The 26,180-nt window shown below is 44.8% G+C and overlaps 1 protein-coding gene across 1 annotated transcript in view; it reads right to left on the reverse strand.

Annotated features, from left to right (window-relative positions):
* Positions 1 to 7,650: 7,650 nt before the first annotated feature.
* The window catches only part of cd82.L (CD82 molecule L homeolog), a 34,992-nt gene continuing 16,462 nt past the window's right edge, over positions 7,651 to 26,180 (reverse strand). The window contains 8 exon segments of the mRNA NM_001091678.1: positions 7,651 to 8,092; positions 8,326 to 8,409; positions 8,493 to 8,651; positions 9,894 to 10,001; positions 10,229 to 10,303; positions 10,586 to 10,710; positions 10,965 to 11,037; positions 16,049 to 16,133. Of these exon segments, the coding sequence (NP_001085147.1) occupies positions 8,015 to 8,092; positions 8,326 to 8,409; positions 8,493 to 8,651; positions 9,894 to 10,001; positions 10,229 to 10,303; positions 10,586 to 10,710; positions 10,965 to 11,037; positions 16,049 to 16,114 (768 nt within the window). The 5' untranslated portion in view covers positions 16,115 to 16,133 and the 3' untranslated portion in view covers positions 7,651 to 8,014.

Consider the following 26,180-nt stretch of genomic DNA (forward strand, 5'->3'; position numbering starts at 1 on the left):
GGGGGCAAAAGTGATGCCCAGGAACAGAGCTTGGCCACTTACCATAAACACACGGAAAGGGACTGTTAGGAGGAGAGGACTGGTTGTATCCCTGTGTCCTGAGGCAGCCCCCCCCCCAGCACCCCTTTCACTTGCTAAAGTCTTGGAGACCTACGTAAGGAAGAAATAGAAATTATTATCCTTACTGTACCGCCTTCCTGGCATTAACCGTAGTGCGTCTTGTGCCTGGCATCATCCTTACTGTATCTCTTGCCTGGCATCAACCTTACTGTACCCCCTGCCTGGCATCATCCTTAAGGTGGCCATACACGGGCCGACAGACTGAGTCGGCAGCTTATTGGCCCGTGTATGGGGCCCCCCGATGGACTTCCCCGATCGAGATCTGGCCAGATCTCAATCGGACGGGACTAAAAATCCCATCAGATCGCGCCCGCATCTGTTCGTTGATGTGGTCCCGCGATCCGACCGCCCGTAAAGCCACCGTTAGGATCCGATCGTTGGGCCCTAGGGCCACGATTGGATCAGCCCGATATTGCCCACCTCAAGGTGGGCATATCGGGGAGAGATCTGCTTGTTTGGCGATGGCGATGATCTCTCCGTGTATGACCACCTTTACTCTATCTCTTGCCTGGCATCAACCTTACTGTACCCCCTGCCTGGCATCATCCTTACTGTGTCTTGTGCCTGGCATCAAACTTACTGTACCTCCTGCCTGGCATCATCCTTACTGTATCTCTTGCCTGACATTATCCTTACTGTACCTCTTGCCTTGCTTCAACCTTACTGTACCCCCTGCCTGGCATCAACCTTACTGTATCTTGTGCCTGACATCATCCTGACTTTACCTCTTGCCTGGCATCATCCTTACTGTACCCCCTGCCTGACATCAACCTTACTGTACTTCCTGCCTGGCATCAACCTTACTGTACTTCCTGCCTGGCATCAACCTTACTGTATCTTGTGCCTGCCATCAACCTTACTGTACTTCCTGCCTGGCATCAACCTTACTGTACTTCCTGCCTGGCATCAACCTTACTGTACTTCCTGCCTGGCATCAACCTTACTGTACTTCCTGCCTGGCATCAACCTTACTGTACTTCCTGCCTGGCATCAACCTTACTGTACTTCCTGCCTGGCATCAACCTTACTGTATCTTGTGCCTGGCATCAACCTTACTGTACTTCCTGCCTGGCATCAACCTTACTGTACTTCCTGCCTGGCATCAACCTTACTGTATCTTGTGCCTGGCATCAACCTTACTGTACTTCCTGCCTGGCATCAACCTTACTGTACGCCCTGCCTGGCATCAACCTTACTGTACGCCCTGCCTGCATCACTCTTACTGTGTTTTGTGCCAAGCATTTTCCTTCAGTATCTCACTTGATTGGCATGCACCAATAATACCTCTGTAGATTAGAATATGAGACAAATGGGGTTATAATAAATAACAGGCACCTTTAGCCTTGGACCCACGAACCGCTGCGGAGCGCAGATCAAGAACACCAGGAATCCGGCACAGTTAACATCAATGTTCGGCTTTATTCACGCATGGGAAGGATAACAGTGGAGGGTGTACAATTCTAACGCGTTTCATGCCCCATAGCTGGGCACTTCATCAGAGTGCCCTGAGCCTTGGCTATGACTTGGGCACTTCCAGATCTTACACATTTGGAAGGAGGGCAAGTCAGGGTCACATGACTAGTTGGGATCAGATTCCAGGGGTAGAATCATGGGGCTAAATACTGAATGGGGCAAACTGAATGTAAGAAGCAATACAAGACCTGGAAATGTTACTGGATTCCTAGAGCTGTTGGACCAGACCCAGGATCCCCGAAGCCCAAACTAATCATTTTATATTTATGTGAATTTGTTTCTCTTTGTGCATCAGAGACTGGTCCGACTCGACTCCCGGTGACTCGGGGGACTTGTGTGTCTCCCACCACCTCCTTCTATTATTTCTATATCTGAGAAATCACGTGAGGCTGATCTCATTACTGCGCGGGGAAGGGACCCTCTCTAACGACCTGAAATCAGGTTTTCTGTGTAATTTATTAGTGTGAGCACTGGGGGGGGCAAACATCACTTAGGGTCAGACAGACGTCCACACTGACAGGCGCAAGCAGCACCCAAACCACTTAGTGTCATAATGTGCCGTCAATACTGAAACCTGAACGGCCCTCCTCCCGGGCACATTCCTCCTGTGATGTGATAGACAGCTGAGGCATCTGTGCCAGGGCATGACAATAACGGGTTAATTCTGTCTGTATAATAGAGCATTCATGCAGCAGCAGTCCTGTCCTGCTTTATGGCAGCTGAGATTCTAGCTATCTGTATAACAGAACATTCTGTCCCAGTGGCTGCACAGATCCTATCTGATCCCCATTATAAGCAGCAGTCCTGCCCTGCTTTATGGCAGCTGAGATTCTAGCTATCTGTATAACAGAACATTCTGTCCCAGTGGCTGCACAGATCCTATCTGATCCCCATTGTAAGCAGCAGTCCTGTCCTGCTTTATGGCAGCTGAGATTCTAGCTATCTGTATAACAGAACATTCTGTCCCAGTGGCTGCACAGATCCTATCTGATCCCCATTGTAAGCAGCAGTCCTGTCCTGCTTTATGGCAGCTGAGATTCTGAGCATTCTGTCTTACAATTTCCAGACTACAAATACTGAATTGGTAATAAATATGCAAACATATAGATACAATAATTATGAGGAAATTGAGTATTCGGTGCCAATGACAAACTCCAGGACACCTGTCTGAGCCAATCAGAAAGCACCACACTACACACCTGTTAGAGCAAATAAATAGAGGGTAGAGGGCAGCCAGTAACGGTATTGGTTACGACAAAGTGTTTCATTAAATAGCAGACGGAGACACATGGAGGTGGAAGGTCCTAACGGCCAATGGTTTCTAGAAGACAAACAGACAATCTTCACTTCCAACTGTTTTATGTCAGAAAGGGAACAGGGATATTTAGGGGAAATATATTTAGCTTATTTCAACTGACTTGTCACATGGATTGGCGCCATGAAGACAGCAGTACCATAAATCTCAGACACGATTCTCCGTTCCAGTCCAGTCGCATCAGCAACAACATTGCCACAAAGTAAAAAGGAGGTCATGTTACTGACGCACTTCTTAAAGGTCACTATAAACTTAATTTATCAAAATGAATTGTGCTTAGTACAGGGAATACCTATGCTGCTATAGTTTTATGGGATCTCTCTGTACAGACTATGAGCAAACTTAGGGGCTGTTCCTGCTGAATTGTGCTTAGTACAGGGAATACCTATGCTGCCATAGTTTTATGGGATCTCTCTGTACAGACTATGAGCAAACTTAGGGGACTGTTCCTGCTGAATTGTGCTTAGTACAGGAGAATACCTATGCTGTCATAGTTTTATGGGATCTCTCTGTACAGACTATGAGCAAACTTAGGGGCTGTTCCTGCTGAATTGTGCTTAGTACAGGGGAATACCTATGCTGCCATAGTTTTATGGGATCTCTCTGTACAGACTATGAGCAAACTTAGGGACTGTTCCTGCTGAATTGTGCTTAGTACAGGGAATACCTATGCTGCCATAGTTTTATGGGATCTCTCTGTACAGACTATGAGCAAACTTAGGGACTGTTCCTGCTGAATTGTGCTTAGTACAGGGGAATACCTATGCTGCCATAGTTTTATGGGATCTCTCTGTACAGACTATGAACAAACTTAGGGGACTGTTCCTGCTGAATTGTGCTTAGTACAGGGGAATACCTATGCTGCCATAGTTTTATGGGATCTCTCTGTACAGACTATGAGCAAATTTAGGGGGCTGTTCCTGCTGAATTGTACTTAGTACAGCTGAGGCTTCAATTTAAAGGGGAACACATTTGAATCTGGAATATCTATATGTAATCATGTCATTCAGGAGCTGTTTATATAATCTCCAGGGAAGCCCCAGCAGTCCCAGACTTGGATTATATTATGCTCATAGTAGTGCAGTGGGGCTAATCAGCATTAATTCCTTGATCATGTGACCTGGCAGTTAATTGGTGCAGAACCAGGAAGCAGACAGAAATCAGGTGAGTACTGCAGTCTGCTATGTATCACTAAGCATTACTTTTCCTTTAATGCCGACTGTCCTTCTATTGAACGTTAATTGCAAGATAAAGGGAACATAAAGCCAAATTAACAGAAGGGTATATTTATAGTGGTGCATCTGCCTTGGGGCCAGCCAAGCCAATAGGACGCCCTGTCTGTTGTTCCCTGGCTGCACCCCCCCCCCTTGGCTCGTTAGAATTAGTTAATTTCTGAGTTGAACAGATTCTCACTCTCTCTAGACCTGGGAAAATCTCAGATCCCTAATGACCAGGTCCCTTCTCAATCAGTCCTGGCACCGCAGAGCTCCAGAAGCCAAAGGGATCCTTATTATTCCCAAAAATGAGGCACCCAATGTATCCCAACTATTATCTCCCATATCATCTGTCTAATGTTAACCATTTGTCTGCCAGAGGCCTGAGCACATAATTATAAAGCCAATGGCAGCGAACGGTTACTGGTCAAATAAAATTGCCTTATGCCTCCACCTTGTGGCAAGTCCAGGTAATTACAGGAATTAAAGGTCCAGTAACATTATTTTCATTCACAAAGTTTACCCAGGTCTAGTAACCCATGGCAACCGCTCACATCTGTGCTGATCAGTAAAAGCTATCCGCTGATTGATTGCTATGGGTTGCCAGAACTGTAACTCTTACAACTGTTACAAGGGTTCAGCTGTCGCACTCTCAGCTCTTGTTGTACTACAACTCCCATCATCTTGCAAAATCCACTGGCTAGCAATCTTTGGCCTAGTAACACTCGCTCTATATATCAGGATGTCAGGTCAAATCGGATGCTGTGGGGGAGGATATAAAAATGGCCAGAGGGGTACCTAGAGTAATGAACTCATATTTACAAATAAGAACATTATCCAATACATATGTATTGAACAAGTTACAGGTTTGAGCGTGGGTGCTTCTCATATGTAAAAGGGAATTCACTGGCACACAGGTAGTACTAGCAGGGTAAACCCTTGCTGTTTTATTCGATGAATAGCAGCATGCTTGATAAAGGGGGTTACCCCGAAACGTTGCATGCTGCTATTCATCGAATAAAACAGCAAGGGTTTACCCTGCTAGTACTACCTGTGTGCCAGTGAATTTCCTTTTGCATCGTCAATTCAAGGTGGGACGCCGATTCTGCCATTGCTGTGCACCAGGGACTATCTTCTATCCAAGGCTAGGGTGTGCGAGTGCATTTGCTAATCTTCCAGTTGCTTCTCATATGTCACATGATCACCTAGCACCCATGCCTTAATCAGCTGGCAAGCATGAAAGGTTTTAAAGGGGAACTAAAACGTTAATCTGCCAGAAGGAAGCTCTCCTAGTGATAATACAGGGGCAACGGTATTGGCAGTGACGGGGTGTAGCAATATGGGGAAATGAGCCCTGCAGGGAGTCCATTAACCTCTTCACTTCTGGGTGGTCTTAACCTGTAACTACAGAACCTCCACCCTCTGGATTATCTGTTATACCCAAAGGGCCCCTGATGGAGGACAAGCTACAACCTGTTATACCCTGCACAAATAATGTCATGTACCCAGAAAGCTTAGGACAGAGGTTCACAGGTTGTCCCCCCTCCCAGGGAGACCCAGAACCTTGGCTGAGAGGGGTCCAATTAGGGTAAGACTTGCACTCTTTGTTTTCCTAAAAACTCCTGGGCAGCAATGCATGCTGGGATCTGAATAGGGGGACCTAAGGGTGCCCCAAGGTGATGTGTATACAGTCTATTGCATGTATTGTCTTCAACACAAAACTTAAAGGAGTTGTTTACCTTTAAAGTAACTGTTGATGTAGAGAGGGATATTCTGAGATCATTTGCAACTGGTTTTCATTTGTTATTGTTTGTGTGTTTTTGAGTTATTAAGCTTTTTATTCAGCAGCTCTCCAGTTTGCAGTTTCAGCCATCTGGTTGCTAGGGTCCAAATTCCCCTAGCAACCATGCATTCATTTGACTAAGAGACCGAAATATGATTGGGGGAGAGGCCTGAATATAAAGATGAGTAATAAAAAGCAGCAATAACAATAAATATGTATTACAGAGCATTTGTTTTTTAGATGGGGTCAGTGACCCTCATTTGAAAGCTGGGAAGAGTTAGAAGAAGAAAGCAAATAATTCAAAAAAAGGTTACTTTACGTTAACTTTTAGTAAAGCGACTTTTCAATTGGTCTTCATTATTTTATTTTCTTCTGCTACTTTTTAATACTCATCTTCCTATTCAGGCTTCTCATTCATATTACAGTCTCTTTTTTAAATCAATGCATGGTTACTAGGGTCATTTGGTCCCTAGCAACCAGACGGCTGAAATCGCAAACTGGAGAGCTGCTGAATAAAAAGCTAAATATCTCGAAAACCACAAATAAAAACGAATTGCAAATTGTCTCAGAATATCCCTCTCTACGTTATACTAACAGTTCATTTAAAGGTGAACCACCCCTTTAATGAAAGCGCTCTGTTCACGGTCAATCCTATTTGGACCAGGGTTAATTTAAAGGTGAACAACTCTTTTACATATGCTCTAAACTGATCCTATTCCCAGAAACTAATAATTCAGGGCCCCTGACATCCTACTTTAGGGCCCAGTAGCTTCCAGTTACAGCCCTGGCTGATTAATGGGAAATATAAGAAAGGAATGACTCGGAGGGGCTGTAGCCACTGGTTTGGGTCCCTCAGGCTAAAGCAATTCTATATAAGAGAATACAGTTACAGGGAATCAAAATAAAAAATGTAGAGCCCTCTAGTGGCTCAACTGCAACAGCGCAGCCCCCCAAACCCATTGCCCCAGCGTTTCCCCAGTATATATACTCATAGGCAATAAACACTGAAATACAACACGTAGCTGAACCCTTTAATTGTGAGATTACACACATTAAATTAAACATTACTTTTTAATTGGGGGCCCCCCACATTGGAATAGTTGATGCCTGCGTGTGCAAGTTAAATACAATTGAGCCCCAGAAATCGGACGCTGGGGTCGTCATGTGCCCTTATCCCTTGAACTCCATATTAATCCTCCAGGCATTGAAGATGCATCCAAAGAAAGTTCAGGCTTCCTTCTCTCATGTGTTTTATCCCATACAGGTCCATTATCTTATTTAGCAAGGACTTCAGGAAAGCAGATTCCGTGTTGTCGGAGGCTGTACTGCCCCCTAGTGTTCGGAAAATCCTCTGGTTTTTTTGCCAAAAAAAAAAATCGCACCTCCCACATAGGGCAGGGTTCAGTCCACAACCAGGAAGTGTCGCATAGGGGGCTGGTAAATATTACAACCAATCAGAGCATAGAAAATTAACTTCAACGATTAAATTCTATCAAGCTATAAAAAAAAATAAACCTTAAATCCGTAAATGTAATATAATATCAAATGTAGCAATAGCGTTTTATTACTTTGCCTTTAAACCAGTACACAGGAATTCCGTTTGATCCTGTCCCTGTCTGTACAAAAGTTTGCCCCGCCCGGGGCTATTCTCAAATACTTATAACCACACCCACACAAGCAGCAAATTAGCGTTACTAAGGGCAACCAAAATTTATTTACAGACACAAATCAATATTTTTTTTTTCTTTTTTTACAGAAATAAAAGTTTCTATTCAGTAAGGATCTGGTCCGTTCCTCCCTATATCACATATTTATATATATATTTATACATCGTTCCCCCTTGCACCCCAAAAAAGAAATACTACTTGCTACTTTGCCTTTATTCTCCTAACTGCCTAGATGGGGGGGGTTGGTGCAACGGATCCAAAATACCTAGTAAAGGGGGTAAAAAATAATAACATTTGTCTATTAACTTAGTCCTTGTGGTGGGGGCGTCTATATACACGGTGGCTTTTTTGGGAGAGAATTTGGAAGGGTCTCAGGGAGTTGGCGATACTCTTCCTCTCCCCCTTCCATCAGCAGTTGGGGTTACAGGGGTGCAGTTTATTCTCAGTATTTGGGGACCTTGGTGTAGTCTTCGCTTTGAATGCTGCGGCACAGGCACATGGAAAGGATGAGACCCAGGAGCTGAAGGGGTTAAAAAGTAAAAATTAAATGTGAGTTGGGGGGAAAAAGAGGTAGTCACAGAGCAGCCGCTCAGCAGAGATGTGATTAATAGAAAACATGGAATATTGAAGAAAAGAAATGGAGGATGTGTGGTCTAAGATTACCATTACCCCCGGCATGTTCATATGGCTAACTACAAAACAAAAAAGTGGTGATCTTATTCCAGGAACTATTATGGGTGACATTGGACCTACCTCAATGACTGCGACTCCAACGCAGACTCCCAGAATGATGCCAAGATTATCCTGCAGCCAACTCTCCACTCCCTGAATGCAGCCCTGCAACACAGCACAGCACAGAGTAAATACACAGCACCAGGGGGCGCCACATAGATTAGTAATAGGCTTCCGCCATTACTCACCGCTTTGTACACGGCCGAGTCCAAGGAACCTTTGTACTCGCAGAAGCCGTTGGAAGAAGTCTGGTTGGTCATACAGGAACAAGGATACTCATTGGTGGAGTTTTTAAGCAGGGCGTTCTCAGTCCAGTTATGATAGCTGGTCCAACCGCAGCACTGGAGCTGGCAATAAAAGCAACACCGAGACAAATGAATGGCGTGGCATTGTACTACAGATACACAGTGATACCAGCCTTGCCCAAATTAAAGTCAAAAGTGCCACTAACAGAGCCATGTGGTCCCCACCCCCAGATAGTCAGTAACACATTCCCCATCCTCATATATCCAGTGCCACCAGCTCTGCCCACACAGCCACAAGTGCAACCCACAGATGCCTAGGGACACCCCAGAAAAATAAACCATGGGGTGCCTGCATATCCAATATATAACAAAGGCAACTGGCACACCCAATAGATACCCAGTGTCCCTGACATACCCAGCAAAACCCAGTGTTATTGGCACAACCAATAGACTCCCAGTGTCCCTGACTCATCAAGCAAATGTCCAGGGTCCATGGTACACCCAATACCTAGAGTCACCAGCTCACCCAATAGACACCCAGTTTTCACCCTACTGCCACTGACACAACCAATAGATACCTATTACCAACTGCAAACCTAACAAATACCCTCTATCCCCAACTCACCCAATATATTAAACCTAGTGTCAATGATACGCCCAATATATGCCAAGTATCAACAGCTCACACAACAGACATCCACATACCCAACAAATCTCCATTACTATCAGCACAACCAACAGATACCCAATGTCCCTCACCCAACAGACTCCTATATACCCAACAGATATCCCTTACTATCAGACACCTAGTGCAAATTGCACATTCAATAGATATCTAGTATCAACAGTTCACCCAAATTATACTGTGTTCCTTACTCCCCCCAGAATCAATGGCACACCCAAAAGATACCTAGTATCACCAGCTCACCCAAGGGTCACCCAAATGACAGCTACCCAGTGTCACTGGAACACTCCAAATACAACCAGCACACCCTATAATTATTCAGTGCCACTGACTTACCCGCCAGGCACCCCTTACCACCAGTATACACAACAGCTAGTAAAATGTCACTAGCACACCCAAAACCCAGTGTTACTGGCATACCAAAACAACGCCAATGACACATCCAAAAGATCCCCAGGTATCACTGGCAGACCCCACATCACTGACAAAACAGGAACTTAAGGTCCCTAAACCAACCCAAATATAGTGTTCCCACAAGCAGATGATACCAGTCCTATCCCCTTATAATCGATCCCAAATGTCCTGCTGAATGACTCCAAATCCCTTGAGAACCCCTTAGACATGTCTTTCTCTCTTCCATGCCCAAATCTTGTACTTACATTTCTCTGGATATAATCCCAGGTGGTCTCGGAGCTCGTGTTCTTTCCATCTTCATAGTCATATGTGACAATCAGTTTATGGATGATGGAGGACATCTCGGACTTTAGCTGTTTGAGGGACATGAGAAGGGGTGAGATTTAGGGGTTTCCATTCCATTAAATTGGTAGAGAGCAGATCCTTCTGCCAGACTGGAGAAGGGGAGTACAGAAAGTGGCACTCAGGGGCCACAGAAGTAGGGGAGGCACACCCGAGAGAAAGACGGAGAACAAAGGGGTGATCAATACATTTAAAGGCAGAAGGACAGCACCAGGCGACCAATCACAAATCTACTTACTGCATCTCGCTGTAGGTAAATCAGAATTCCAGCTGCAACTTGAGCGATCAGGATAATGAGCACGAAGGTGAAATACTGCAATAAAATGAACAGATGCTCAGTAAGGACACAGGTTCCCACAAAGGCTAATCAACATTTAGTAACCCAGAGCAACCAATCAACAGTTAGTGTTTGCCTGAGATCAATAAAAAGGAAAACCCTGATTGGTTACTATTGGCTATTGCATAATAATATATATGTGTGACTGTCTTCATTGTATCCTCTATTACAAAGACCTGTAGCTCTCTGGGAGTTGCAGGGAGTTGAGCAACATCTGAACCACCACTGGGTGCAAATCTTCTGCTGTTTGTTACCTACCAGGCCCAACAGGCAGCGGATCTCATTCACTGCTCCCAAGCAGCCCAGGAATCCCATCACCATTGTTAAACCCCCAACAGCGATGAGAATGTAGGAGCCTGTTCTCAGGTACCAAGAGGAGGTCTCTGTGGGGAAAACAAAGGACATTAGGCACAAACAATGATTGACCAGTTATTATTATGACTCTAAGAGTCTAAAGGTTTTTGTTGTTTACTCCAGAGAACTGGGGGACTCTACATGAGGGATCTTCTGAGCAACAAGTTGTTGTGGGGAACTGGAAGTTGTAAAGGGCAGTATATCCCCAGGGGAATGCAGAATATTGTCTGACTATTTACCCCCTTCTACCTCCCAGATGATGATGGTGCACCGTGGTACTTACGCAGGATTGAAATAAAGCTGGTTTTGTCCACGAGGATCCATATTCCAAATCCAAGGATCACGGCACCAAGAATCTGGGGGGACAAACAACAAAGTATATCAGAACCTGTCACTGCCCTCTAGTGATCACAGCTAGAACTGTACTGTGTTGGCATTGATTTATGTTCTGTTCCTCTAAGTTTTATGGGATCTCTCTGTACAGACTAGGAGCAAACTTAGGGACTGTTCCTGCTGAATTGTGCTTAGTACAGGGGATACCTATGCTGCCATAGTTTTATGGGATCTCTCTGTGCAGACTAGGAGCAAACTTAGGGACTGTTCCTGCTGAATTGTGCTTAGTACAGGGAATACCTATGCTGCCATAGTTTTATGGGATCTCTCTGTGCAGACTAGGAGCAAACTTAGGGACTGTTCCTGCTGAATTGTGCTTAGTACAGGGAATACATATGCTGCCATAGTTTTATGGGATCTCTCTGTACAGACTATGAGCAAACTTAGGGGACTGTTCCTGCTGAATTGTGCTTAGTGCAGGGGATACCTATGCTGCCATAGTTTTATGGCAACTCTATGTACAGTTTATAATCCTGTTTGGCTGCCCACACACTCTCTACTCATGTTAGTGAATTATAACACAGCAGGAGAGTTAAGGGAAGTAATAGGCAAGGTTATGCAGTTAGTCTCAAAGACAATATCATATTATCCTATACTCAGAGGATAAATTAAGCTGTAAGTGCCCTTTAACAAGGAAGACTTTGGGTACAGCAGTCAAAGGGTTAACTCTGTATATCAATAAACAATAGTGCCCGCCACCAAACTGGACCAACTGGTCCCACAAGGTAGGGAAGGTGACAAGCGCAGGGAAGAAGGAGAGGCGCAGGGGTGGGGGTAGGCGCAGAATAATGAAATATATATATATTGTAGGTGGGAGTTACGGGAGGGCCTGTGCTTGGTACTCACTGGTACAGGGGGCTCATATCTCTGGGAAAGCAGCCAGGATGGGTCTTATTACTGGAATCCCCTCTGTAGCTCAGGAGGCTGGGTTGGGACAGGCAATATGTACTTTGGACACCGCTTTGCTGCATTTCCCAGCATGCACTGCAAGAGTCCCCCCCATCCCCCTCTTGAAAAAAAGTGCCGAGTTGTTGGGGAAGAATCTGACCTCTGGTAGACAAGTTGCATTCAGGGATGTCCACTGCCAAAATACCATGACTCCCTTTAACCCTTACCAGCCTGTTCTGTTATTCCTTGGGATCCTGCACTACCTCTATGGTCACTCCAGGTCTGGGATACCATTATGCATTTGCCTGTCCTTACAGCACAGAACTGGTTAACACTGGGGTGGAAAAATCCATTCCCATAAAAAAGGGGGAAAGCACATTCCCTGCATTCCCAGGCTGAATCCAGCTGTCTCCATTCTGATACAGTCAGGCCGGCAGCTGCTTTCTATCTGCCACCACCTGCTCCATCTCTCTATCTGCCCTTTGTACTCACGGCCTCCAGTCTGGCACCTTCTGGAACCCGCTGTCAGCACCGATACCTGGTTTGGGGACCTGGGTCAGTACAGAGATATCTGGGGTGCACTATACGTAGGAGCAGGTCATGGTCAATAAATGGGATGCAATATAGAGGGAGGTAGGTCACTGTCAACCCATAGATACTGCGGTGCACTACAGAGGGGAGCACTATCAGTCCAGACTCCTGGGATGTGCTACTGAGAGGATCAGGTTGCTATTGGTATGCAAATACCTGGGGTACGATATTTTGGGGGGGGGGGTATTGCACTTCATTAAAGGAGAAGGAAAGCTACTGAGGCAGTTTATTGCCAATAGATTAAAAACAATAGTGCAAGATAGAATGTTATATTTATTCTGCAGAATGCTTTACCATATCAGAGTAATCAGCTGTAGACACTGTCTCTGTTTGTTTAGGATAGCAGCTGCCATATTAGCTTGCTGTGACATCACTTCCTGCCCGAGTCTCTACCTGCTCTCTCATAGCTCTGGGCTCAGATTACAGCTGGAAGGGGAGGAGCAAACTGAGCATGCTCAAGCCCTAGCCCTGGAGGTTTAAACTGAAAACAGGAAGTCTGATACAGAAGCCCATGAGTACACAATAGAAGGAAAGAAATGTGCTGTTTCTTTTGACAGAGGACTCAGAGCAGCATTACTTTGAGGGTTTACTGGTGTATTTATATAGACCTTTCTGATAAAGCTTACTTAGTTTTAGCCTTTCCTTCTCCTTTAAAGTAAGATTACTAGGGAATACTATAGAGCAGGGATCCCCAACCTTTTTTTTACCCGTGAGCCACATTCAAATGTAAAGAGAGTTGGGGAGCAACACAAGCATGAAAAAGTCCCTTGGGTGCCAAATAAGGACTGTGATTGGCTATATGGTAGCCCCTATGTGGACTGGCAGCCTACAAGAGGCTCTGCTTGGCACTATACTTAGTTTTTCTGCAATTAAAACTTGCCTCCAAGCCTGGAATTCAAAAATAAGCACCTGCTTTGAGGCCACTGAGAGCAACATCCAAGGGGTGGGAGAGAAACATGTTACTCACGAGCTACTGGTTGGGGATCACTGATATAGAGCGAAGCAGATCACTAATGTTACACTGGGAATACTTAGGTGCAATTTAGTGGGGAGCAGGTCACTAAATACAGAAGCACCAAAGGGGAGCCGGTCCCTATTAGTAACATAGCTATGGAGAGGAACAGGTCATTATCAGTATAGTGGGTTTAATGGGATGTGCCATAGAGGGGAGCAGATCACTATCATTACACAGGAACTGGGGTGCACTACAGCGGGATACATTTTGCTTATCTAAACAAAGGGATGACAATGGGTGTCCATACTTTACACAAGGCAGAAACAGCTGGCAGTGCACAATGAGATGCCCTGGGCTGGGAATACGCATCTATGTTTATGCCAAGCTGGATATGGTGGTGCCACAGTCTCACACATTTATGGCATAATGTTTATCCAATTAAACTATCCAAATCCAAATATACAATATGGTCTATTAAAAAGGAAAGCAATTCTTCTCCTTTGGATCTGACACTTTGTCAGGTGTACCTTAAAGTCCTGCTAAAGGCCGGGGGGGGGGGAGTCACACTCTTTAGTGGCACCCAAAAGGTTAAAAGAACAGAGCTGAGCAGAAGTCAGTTATCTAGTTGCAGGCCAATGTTTGCCAACAGGAAACCATAGATCACAGAGCCTTATCTCTTCCCTATTTTGGCACAGCCTCTAATCAGAACGGGAGAAGGGGTAAGAGCACAGATAGCTCTGGGGTGTGCCGAACAAATAATTCTAACCGAAAAGACAAAAACACAAAGTTTTTTTCCAGATCTAAAACTCTCAGCCGTTCGCCAGGGCCCAGTGTAGTCAATTTCAGGTTTCGGGCACAGGTATCCACTGAGATATGTGCAAGAGGGTGGAGCTTAGTTAGCACTAAAACAGCAAGTGGATGGAAAACAGTGAAGTACTGCAGCTTTAAATACCTTAGAAGGTATTCCTTAAAGCAGTGGTCCCCAACCAGTAGCTCGTGAGTAACATGTTGCTCTCCGACCCCTTGGATGTTGCTCCCAGTGGCCTCAAAGCAGGTGATTATTTTTGAACTTAGCGTCAAGTTTTAGTTGCATAAAAACCACGTTTACTGCCAAACAGAGCCTCCTTTTGGCTTTAAGTCCACACAGGGGCGACCAATACCCAAGCACAGCCCTTATTTGGAAGCCCCAGGAACTATTTGCATGCTTATGTTGCTCCCCAACATTATTTTACACTTGAATATAGCTCACGAGTAAAAAAAAGTTTGGGGACCCCTGCCTTAAAGGGATTCTGTCATGATTTTTATGGTGTAGTTTTTATTTCTAAATGACACTATTTATACTGCAAATAATTCACTCTACCGTGTAAAATTTCATTCCTAACCCAACACTTGTATTTATTTTAGTTGTAATATTGGTGTGTAGGTGCATCTCAGCTCATTTTGCCTGGTCATGTGCTTTCAGAAAGAGCCAGTGCTGCACTATGGAACTGCTTTCTGGCAGGCTGTTGTTTCTCCTACTCAATGTAACTGAATGGGGTTGCAGTGAGACATGGATTCTTACTATTGAGTGCAGTTCTTATATGTAGTGCTGTTCTTATCTGCTGATGGGCTGCTGGGAGGGGAGGGGGGGGGAGTGAGGGGGTGATATCACTCCCACTTGCAGTACAGCAGTAAAGAGTGACTGAAGTTTATCAGAGCACACATCACATGACTGAGGGCACCTGGGAAACTGACAATATGTCTAGCTCCATGTCAGATTTCAAAATTTAATATAAAAAAAATCTGTTTGCTCTTCTGAGTGCAGAATTCTGCTGGAGCAGTACTATTAACTGATGCATTTTCAAAAAAAAAAACGTTTTCCCATGACAGTATCCCTTTAAGGTTTTCCAAGGGGGAAAGGAAAAGTCCACCTGACTCATTTCTTATCTGCCGTATCTCTATGGTATGACGGCAGGTTGAGGATCACAGACTGCACATTATAATGGGTGGGTTGCACATTGTAGATGGGGGGTCTCCCTCTTACTGGGGAGCCTTTTGAGACACATAAGCACAGGGTGGTTGATGAAAACATCACGGAATATACCACTTCGTGGGTGTAAGTGGTTCAGGATGCAGGGGATAAAACTTAGATTAAACTCAATTCAATTGTAACAGTAATAGAGGAATGGAATGATGGGGCACAGTGATGTGAATGTTCTACCAGGAGACTAACGGCAACATCTCCCCTAAAGGGCAATAATGCCAAAGCTCCAATGTCCAGTCTTCAGGCTTTCTTTGGGTTCTATGGGAATTTGTCCAAATTAAAATAAAAAAATAAAGTTATGGCTGAAACCTCTGTGTAAAGACCTACAATGTCACATTCTGTTTAAAAAAATACATTCTTATTATTCATGTAAAAAAATATAATACTGACAGTCACATGCGTGCAGCTGTGATCATGTGACACTCGCATTATTCACATGAATACGCATAAATAGTAAGGAAAAAATAGGCTTGTAGGTCCAGAATAAACCTCCCACCCTGGTGTGCACCCTACTTACAAAGAACAGGAGGTTGAACAGGAACAGGAAGTACTTGGTGACTTTCATGCAGCCGCTGGTCGCCATTTTGTCAGTGTCTCAGGTTCTGAGAAGGAAAGGAAAAAGACAACAAGTTACAAGTGTATAAAAGCAGTGCATTGCAAACTTATGAGAAAAAAATCCTAAACTAAAGCCATTTTACGGGTCATTTGTACATGCCTGGGTTTTGCCCAAAACACATCCACAGCCCACTCCCACTCCCTGGCTTGCTTGCACCCCAAACTGTGTGACTATCTGAGGTAAAACAGGTCAGTTATAAAGAAATAAACATTTCTGAGATACAGAATCTGGTTCAGCCAGTGCCGGACTGAGCTGGCGGGACTAGGGTCCCTAAACCCGAATAAAGGGGAAGGGGCATATATCGTTGGGGGTGGAGCAGTGGTGACAGAGGCAGACACAATGAAGTAGGTGGAGTTATGGCGCCAGGGCATCACTTAGGTGCAACTGTCTGGATTTCCATCCAGTTTTCTCAATGTTATAAACTGGACAGAAAGCTTTGATGTCCAGATCAAAACCACACTGGTGGCAACCCTTTTTCTTAACTATACTCTGCCTGATGAATAAAGGTGGCCATAGACGTAGAGATCCGCTCATTTGGCGATGTCGCCAAAATAGTGGATCTCTACCCGATATCAGAATGGATCCGATATGGGTGGTCGGATCGTGGGACCGCATAGACGCACAGATGCGGCCACGATCTGACGGGATTTTTTAACCTGCCCCATCAAGATGGCCAGATATCGATCGGGGGAGCCCGTCGGATGGTCCTACACACGTGTCAATAAACTGCCGACTCGGTCTGTCGGCAGCTTTTATCAGCCTGTGTATGGGGGCCTCAAGCCCAATCCTTTAATTACAGGTATGGGATCCAGGACTGGACTGGGATTCAAAATAGTCCCTGCAATTCCTACTACACAGAGGCCCAAATAACCCCCACCAGCCCGCTTAACGGCAGAGACACACGTGGAGATTTGGGGAGTTTAGACAAATCGCCTCTTCTTCGGTCGACTAATCTCCCCAAACCTCCTTCCCGCCGGCAGGATGGCACTCGGAGCACTTCGTTTTCCGAAGTTGACTCACGAGGAGTTTGGGAGATTAAATCTCCCCGTGTGTCTCTGCCCTGACAGTCATTTTCTATGGCATCTTACAGCAGCCCCTCCGGCATTTGCCAGAACCCACAAATTGCCAGTCCGGGCCTGATGGGATCTATTATCTAGAAATCGGTAATCCAGAAAGCCCTGAAATACAGCAATGACAGTTTAGAAAAACAGTTTCTTATTTTTGATTGATTTGCTCTTTTTTTGTTGTTTCCGTAATAAGAAATTAACCTCACTTGATAATTTATTGGCCAGATTAGTGTTTGGTTTTCACAAGGCTCAAAACCGCACAGAAACTTGAGACTCGAACAGGCCTTAGAAAAACCCAACTGTTTGGGTCAAAACCGAACAGGTGGCAACCCTAGGCGGGACACCAGGAAAAAATCTGGTGGGCCCCGACATTCATGGTCCCAGCCGGCCCAGTCCTGCTCCCCGCACGGAGTCCTGGACCTCAAACATAAGTAAACTTAAGAAGGGAGTGTGGAGAGAGAACACCAGGAGGGGGGCCCTTGAGTTCATCCCCTGTGGGTTTGGGTTTGTCATCTTTCCTTGCCGGTAACTCCAGGCTGGGGGCGAGACAATGACATCACAGGGATGGGCTAGTGACGTTGTGGACAAGTTGATGACGTGGCTACTGTGTCAATCTTAGAGAATCCTGCCCGTTTCCGGGCAGGGAGTTTTAACCCAGACAGTCCTCCCAAAAACAGGGCTGTCTTGAGTTAAAAATGGACAGGTGGCAACCCTACATGGGCCCCAGACGCCTGAGTCCAATCCTGGGTTTGGCGTCCCATACCACAAGTGTGGCACAAACTAAAGCAAAAGATTTTATTTTTGCAAGAAAGCAATGTGTTATGTGTATTCAGTTACAACACAGTTTGGATATACTTTACTATATAGTTTAATATGGAGTTACAGTTGTACTTCCTGCTTCCTTTGCTGGTAATCATGTGACTATATTTACTTCCTGTGCAGGGGAACAGTAGGCCTGATATGATGTATAACACAATTACAAGACAGTACAGTCTCAAAAGACTAAAAACAAGATGGCTGGACGTCTAGGGACCAGAACCACAGGGAATGGGGTTGTACAACTCCCAGAATCTTGCATAAGCTGGGAGTAGCAGCTCAACAACAGCTCGCTTATATTGCACAGGAAAGCAAAATTCTGTTAGCTGTTATTGCAGGAGCCGCTCCCCAATTCTTGGTGTATTTAGCAGAACCTGCAGGGTCAGCTCCAACATGAAGGCAAGCTGGGACACAACACTGCCCGGGGTGCAGGAGGCTCAAAGCAGATCTTCTATGACACCCATCAAAAAACAGACACTAATCCGGTATGACTGAATGTTGTTTTGGCTTAGGGAGAAGTCAATGAGGTGCCTGTGATCCCAATGGTTTGCTTATTGGCCAATGTATGGCTAAGTGGGCCCCCATACACCACCAGTAGGCCCAACTCAGCAGCTTTAATTGGCCAGTGTATGGCCACCTTAAGCATCTAACCCCAGTCAGATCACTTAAAGGGGTTGTTCACCGTTTACATTAACTTTAAGTATGATGCAGAGAGGGATATTCTGAGACAATTTGCGATTGGTTTTCATTTTTTATTATTTGTGGTTTTTGAGTTATTTCGCTTGTTATTCAGCAGCTCTCCAGTCAGTGATACCATAGAATACCTATTACAAACTTAAATACAGAGCGGTCAACTTCCAAAAGCCAGAGTTCGGGGAATTTGCAGTACATGCAGGACACCACAATAAATTTCTGTGTTTCTGACGTCACGCACACGTGTAAAACATCTTCTGAAGCTACTGAAACTGCGCTGCGCCTGTGCGCTTTGCTCCGCTGATGTCCCTGAAATGTTCTGCGCACACTGGAGTTTTGCCTGCAAATCGTCAGAAATCATCCAAAATTGGGGGAATGCATCAGAGGCTGGGGGACAGTGGAAAATTTGGTAACTCCAGATAAAATCAGGGGGAGTTGACAGCTCTGAAAATAGCAAGTAATATAACCAAGGTCATACTCTGACCCTATGGCCTCTAAATGTGCTGGAGGCCTAAAGCAGCCTTTCCCTTAAAGGATAAGTAAACCTTAAAAACAAGGTCAAAATTGCAGAGGGTGCTATTCTAAGCACCGTTGCAATGTACATTCATTATTTATTTATTTTTAATGAGATATTCAAGGATACATATACTGTTAATATGAATGAATTTTATTACAACAGCGCCACCCCACCAGTCTGACCAGCAAGTAGTCAAGGAAGTTGTCAGGAGAATGAAAGAGGCTGCTCTGATGTTCTTCTGCTTAGGAAAAAAATAGAAACCTTTCTCAAATCTTTCCTAAGCAGAAGAACATCAGAGCAGCCTCTTTCTTTCTCCTGACAACTTCCTTGACTACTTGCTGGTCAGACTGGTGGGAAACAGACCAGCAGGTGGCGCTGTTGTAACAAAATTCATTCATATTAACAGTACATGTATCCCTTAATATGTCAGAATTAAAAATAAATAAATAATGAATGTACATTGCAAATATGCTTAGAATAGCACCTCATCAATTTTACACTCACTTATTATTAAGGTTTACTTATCCTTTAAGGGGTGCATTGTTTTAGACGATACAGATGACATTTAGCACAGCACACATTATCGTAATGGTGAGACAGGACAGCCTACACAGATACACACAGCTCTACTACACAGCAACGTGCTTAAAATAAGTGTGTGGCTTCTATCTTTAGTATAAGGGAAAAGGACATTTTAGCCAAAAAAGACACATCATTATGTACTATATATAGTGAAAATGAAAATAACAGCCGGAAGCTTTTTTTTTCTTTTTTGCATATTTTCCGTGCTTTAAGTGAAATTTTACCTTTAGTATGATGTAGAGAGTGATATTGGTTTTCAGTTTTTACTATTTGTGGTTTCTGAGTTATTTAGCTTTTTATCCAGCATCTTTCCAGTTTGCAATTTCAGCCACCTGGTTGCTAGGGTCCAAATTACCCTAGCACCCATGCACTGACATGAATAAGAGACTGAAATATGAATAGGAGAGGCCTGAATAGAAAGATGAGCAATAAAAAGTAGTAATAACTTACAGAACATTTGTTTTTAGATGGGGTGACCCCTTTTTTTCCCATTAAGGAAACAGATCCTGCGACTCGAAAAGGTATATGGGTCATAGTGAGACTGGTTGATGAAGGGCCTTAAATTAATTTGCTAGAAAACTTGACTTCTAATTATCACCCTTCAGCCATAGTATGTTGCAAGTTGTCCTCATCATCAGCAACCTTCCAGTTGGTCTTTATTATGCAATTTTTTTTAGGGATTTAGTTTCCTTTTAACTACAGTTGCACCAACAACAAAACGTTAACATATTGACTGCCATATATGAGCTCCCTCCGTGGAAAATCAAAATTTATGAACACCGGTGCATGCTGCTGACTGCATTGGTTTATAAGCCTCAAGAACTTGGTTATTTATTTCCCATACACAGCGCGGGAGATGGGTGGTATAAAATGTGGGTATGTGGGTGGTATAAAATGGGTGAGCCGGCAAGACTGGGCACTGCTTGCCAGCAGGGTTGGCAGGAGAAGGGAGGAAAATTTCAAGTGGAAATATATGAGGCACAGAAAGTTTAGAAACAGAGCTGCGAAGGTTAAACAATTGTACATTTAATTCAGGCAGCTGGCAAGTATCCTACCAAAGAGTCAGCTCTTGTGCCAAGAAGCAAGTATACAGCACGCTTCATGTATAATCCGGATTGGGATTCCCAGACCTCCTGTCTGTTGGGGGTTTCTGGGAATGGAACAAGTGACTGTCAGAAATCACATGCCCTGATGTAGCAGGCGTTGCAGGATGTTCATACAAGTTTCTCATGACAATCCTCCTGATTTTCTAAGGGCCCGGGGCCAATCACATGGTGCCCCGGGGATCGGCAAGGTCACAAATCCTTCTAGTGACAAGCCCAATATAACAGCATCAGCTGGTTTTGTTAACAACAACATAAAAACCCTATCTCGGCAGCAGGCATTGTACTACAATCCCCAGAATCCTTAGCCAGCTGTGACTACTCCGTGCTCGAAAGGCCCCATACGCGGGCCGATAAAAGCTGCAGATAGGCCAAATCGACAGCTTATTGGCCCGTGTGTGGGGCCATCTGACGGGCATCCCCAATCTAAATTTGGCAGAAAGTCGGGCAGTTGTCGATTGGGCAGGGTAAAAATTCCAGAATCTGTTCGTTGATGCGGTACCGCAATTCAACCGCCCGTATTACCTCCATTCTGATCCGATTGTTGGGCCCTAGGGCTCACAATCGAATCAGCCTATCGCCCATCTCAATGTGGGCATATCGGGGAGAGATCACCAAACGAGCGGATCTCCCTGTGTATGGCCACCTTAAGCAGTTTCACAACCTAAAAAGTAATTCTAAAATTCCCACACCCAGAGCATCCCATTACAATAAACACATGGGGAGGTGAAGTTAATTTGGGCGTTGTGGTTTTGCCAATCAAGCAAGTTTAAAATCCATTCCATCTCGCTAAAGAGCCTTGGTGACACCCGCTCCGATTTGACCCAAAGGGCACGGCCAATGTCATCCTTAATTTGCAAGGTCAGCCTCCCGGGGCCACAAGCTGCTTTCCATGTGCATAAAGGGGACACATAAGTATTGATAGAGGCAGGATGGGCTTATTGTTTGCTCCCGACTTGTCGCTGGATATAATGTGAGAAGCACAAGCCCAGCCACACTGGGAGATGCGTATGTAAAGGAGGCAGAACAATACCCCCTCTGTATGTGGAACAGTTGGGATATCCCTTAGCAAAGTCTTAAATGCAGCAGCTGACGGGGCCCCGACAACAAAAGCAGCAGAAGAGCCGAGTCTGGCAGCTGGAGCGGCGGAGAAGAGCCATGTCCGTATCTGACCCATTGTGTCTGCGCTGCTATTGTGCTCATGTAAATGAAACAGAGCTGGAGTTGGTTCCCACGTGTAGCCCTGCCAGCCAGTGTATAGAATCCAGCTTCACACAAGGGGGGCAAATGGGGTTAGGGGCTGAAACCAAAACACAAGTGATGGGAAATGATCTGTAATCTCAGCTTCAGGCAAAGCAGTTACATCAAGTTAATCCTCAGAGAAGGAACAAGTGGCAAAGCTCTCATGTTATACCCATCGTCACCATCACTTATTTATATAGTGCCTACAAGTGCTTTACAATCATTTATAACATGAATACAGAATAAAATAAGGCCTGAGCGCCCTGCCCGCAAGAGGTTACAATCTAAAAGCTGGTAATAACGTAACCAAAGCTTCAGCTGCTGTTATAGACATCCACTAACCTTAACTGTCCATGCCAGCATTGGGGCCCTCCTGGGAAGAACAGTTCTCCATGACTATAAACGGACACCCCCGGATTCACTACACTTCACTGAAGTGGCTCCTCTGGTAAATCCCAGGAGGGACTTCCTAGAAGTGCTTAATAGAAGCACTGTTGAATGTTGGCCCTTGTCCAGGACTATCTAGATAACGATGAGAGGATGTTGTTGTATGTCTGTATGTTATTTGGAAATTAAACCAAGATGTAGAAAAGTCCCTGAAATGTGAAGTGTCTGGAGAAATGGCAGTCAACTAGGAAGTCTTTATCATTTGGTCTGTTAACCATTCTCACCACACTTCCTTCTATAGCAGGGATCCCCAACCTATTGAATCCATGAGCAACATTCAGAAGTAAACAGAGTTGGGGAGCAACACTAGCATGAAAAATGTTCTTGGGGTGCCAAATAAGGGCTGTGATTGGCCATTTGGTAGCCCCTATGTGGATTGTAAACCTACATTGAGGCACTGTTTGGCATTGCACCTGGTTTTTATGCAACCAAAACTTGCCTCCAAGCCTGGAATTCAAAAATAATCACCTGCTTTGAGGTCACTGGGAGCAACATACAAGGGGTTGGAGAGCAACATGTTACTCACAAACTACTGGTTGGGGATCACTGTTCTATAGCATGATGCACAGGCAACAGTGGCAGTTGTGTTTTCCTTCTCCAACCCTAGAATCTAGGTGGTCAAAGATCTCCAATCCTAGCATCTAGGCAGCCAAGGGTCTCCAACCCTAGCACCTAGGCAGCCAAGGGTCTCCAACCCTAGCACCTAGGCAGCCAAGGGTCTCCAAACCTAGCACCTAGGCAGCCAAGGGTCTCCAAACCTAGCACCTAGGCAGCCAAGGGTCTCCAACCCTAGCATTTAGGCAGCCAAGGGTCTCCAACCCTAGCACCTGGGTGGCCAAGCTCTCCAACCCTAGCACCTGGGTGGCCAAGCTCTCCAACCCTAGCACCTGGGTGGCCAAGCTCTCCAACCAGCCAAGGGTCTCCAAGCCTAGCACTTGGGCAGCCAAGGGTCTCCAACCCTAGCACATGGGTGGCCAAGCTCTCCAACCCTAGTTCCTAGGCAGCCAAGGGTCTCCAACCCATCTGAAAGGTCAAAATAACAATTAGGAATGCTCAGGACAGCCAGAAACCTGTGATACCCTCTGTTTTACCCAACGGTTGGGTAGAAAAATCACCCCATGTACATGGTTTTGAGTGGCTGGTGGGTCCAAATTGAGACAGGGTCCCTACCTTTTGTGGCATTTGTCTTCTTCGTATTGACCCTACGATGTGGACCCTCCCAGTGGGAGCAGGTCAGGGTTTATTTGCATCAGTAGTAACAGTCAATTTCAAGATGATCGTCCCCTTTAATGGTTTGTTTATTCTATCCAAAATCTCTCTAATACAACACACACACACACAAAACTGCTAGTTTTGCAGTTATCTGTAACTTCTTCTATTTTTAATGATGACTTGAAAAAAAACCCAATAGAAATGCACTTCCGCCTACAGAAAAGGGAAAATGAAGATGCAGATTACGGGCTTCTCTAATTAGAAAAATGACCCTCTTTGATACTCTGCTTGTCACTGATAGTGTGTTACAAAAAGTACCTATTCCTGCCTCTACAAACACCCCCAGATTTCCGTAAGAAGAATTAACAATCAGAAATCTTTGTTATGGCTCTGTTGCCCTTTAACACATATGTGCAATAGAGGAATCCTCCCCTAGTAACACTGGAAGGAGACAGAACAGGAACGGAAAGTGTTTCGCAGCAGATCCACGTGCCCTTGCTTGGGGGGTGATGACTGAAGCTGGCGACACACAGGGTTTTCAGATATTGTGCAAAACGGCCATTCATCTATATCAACACTGTGTGTGTGTGACTTTAAGCTTGATATAAAGTCAAGGATCCAATACGGAGTAATTATGGCATTAAAAAGAGTCAAGTATTGAATATGGCAGAACTGGACTGTATTCTGAAGTTAAGTAATATGTGTGTGTGTCAGCAGTCAGAACAAACACTGCCCATATATAGTACAACGCTGTTACTCATCTCCTGATACTGTACAGCTGGGGTAACACACCCCAAGAGCTCTCACGCTGAGTTTTGCATACACTGACAGGCTGTTTACATAAAATGAATGTTAATTAAAGGAGTATTACATTAAACCCTTTAGAAGGGAAGATCTGTGTCTCCAAAGATGCCCCAGTAGCTCCCCATCTTCTTTTCTGCTGATTCACTGCACATGCTCTGCGCTGCTGTCACTTACTGAGCTTAGGGAGCCACTCGCAATATACAGTACACATAGAATAGAAATGTCACACTATAAGGCTGATTAGTAACTAATTACATAGTAAGTTAGGTTGAAAAAAGACACACGTCTATCAAGTTCAACATTTTTACTTTTTTAACCAGACTGTCAGTTGATCCAGACAGAGGAAGAAATCAGTGCAGTCTGCAACGGAATTTTATAATCAGCCCAGTAGCATCAGCTTCTGTTTGATAATTTCCCACGCTCCCTAAGCTCAGCTTCCCAACAGCAGCCCACTGAGCATGTGCAGTGCCACTGACTCACAAGAGATGCCTAACAAGATCCAAGATGGGGGACAACTTTGAAGGCCTGGATCATTGCTGTTATAGGGCTGCTGAACCTCTGGGCTGGTACAGTAAGTTCAGCATATAAAATACAGTATTTCTAGCCAGATTCATTTTTACATTGTAGTTATCCTTTAATAGGCCAGTGACTCAACAAGAGAATCATGATTAACTGCCATTGGCTTAACAGGTATTGTTATCCGGCTAGGGGACATTGCACAGGGGCTGGACGAGACAATCATGACTGCCCGTGTTATTGAGGTTTGTTTTGCTCCTCCACCCTCTGAATGTAAATACCTTTGATGTGCCATTTACACAACACCCCCGCCCATTCAGCCGCAATTCCATTGTGTTCAATGGAGCTATAAATCCACTCAAGACTCAACAGTTCTACAAGATACCAGGAAAATACACTGATTACTAGTGATGAAGCCCCAAATTTATGAGAAATGTATGAGCCTCTAGACCCAGGGAGACCTGGGTTTGATTCCCGACGACAACTTTCCATTGTGTAATGGGGGCCATTCAGGCAAAGATCCGCTGGGTTGGTAAGGTAGTCATATGAGCTTACACTTTAACTGTTTGTAGTCCATAAACTGCAGAGAGAGGGTTTCTGTTCTCAACCACCTTCCTGTAGCTTTAGAATCTCATCAGAGGATCACAGGAGTCTGACAGGTACGCCTATATTTACAATAAATCTGCCCGACTGGATAGACTTACATTCCCTACTGTTGGGAGTGTGCTGGGAACAAGCTTGTAAATCCCTTTTCTTTCACTGCAAGTTCTCGTCTAATTAACAAACTGTAAACTTGACTAATAAGGTGACACCTGAGCTGCTAAAAGAACATAAGAAACAGGAGTAGTGATGTCATGATCATTAGGACAAGGGAGTAGTAAGAGTTACAGTAAGAAGGAGGTCCCTGCCCTGTAGAGCTTACAGTCTAAGCGGATGGGTGGCTAACATAAAGGCACAAATTGAAGGGGAAAAGTGCAAAAGGTAAAGGCATTGTCCAATAGGTTCCAGGATTAGACTATTGTCCTAGTGCTCCA

Source organism: Xenopus laevis, chromosome 4L (assembly GCF_017654675.1).
Source record: "Xenopus laevis strain J_2021 chromosome 4L, Xenopus_laevis_v10.1, whole genome shotgun sequence".
NCBI classification, from domain to species: domain Eukaryota; kingdom Metazoa; phylum Chordata; class Amphibia; order Anura; family Pipidae; genus Xenopus; species Xenopus laevis.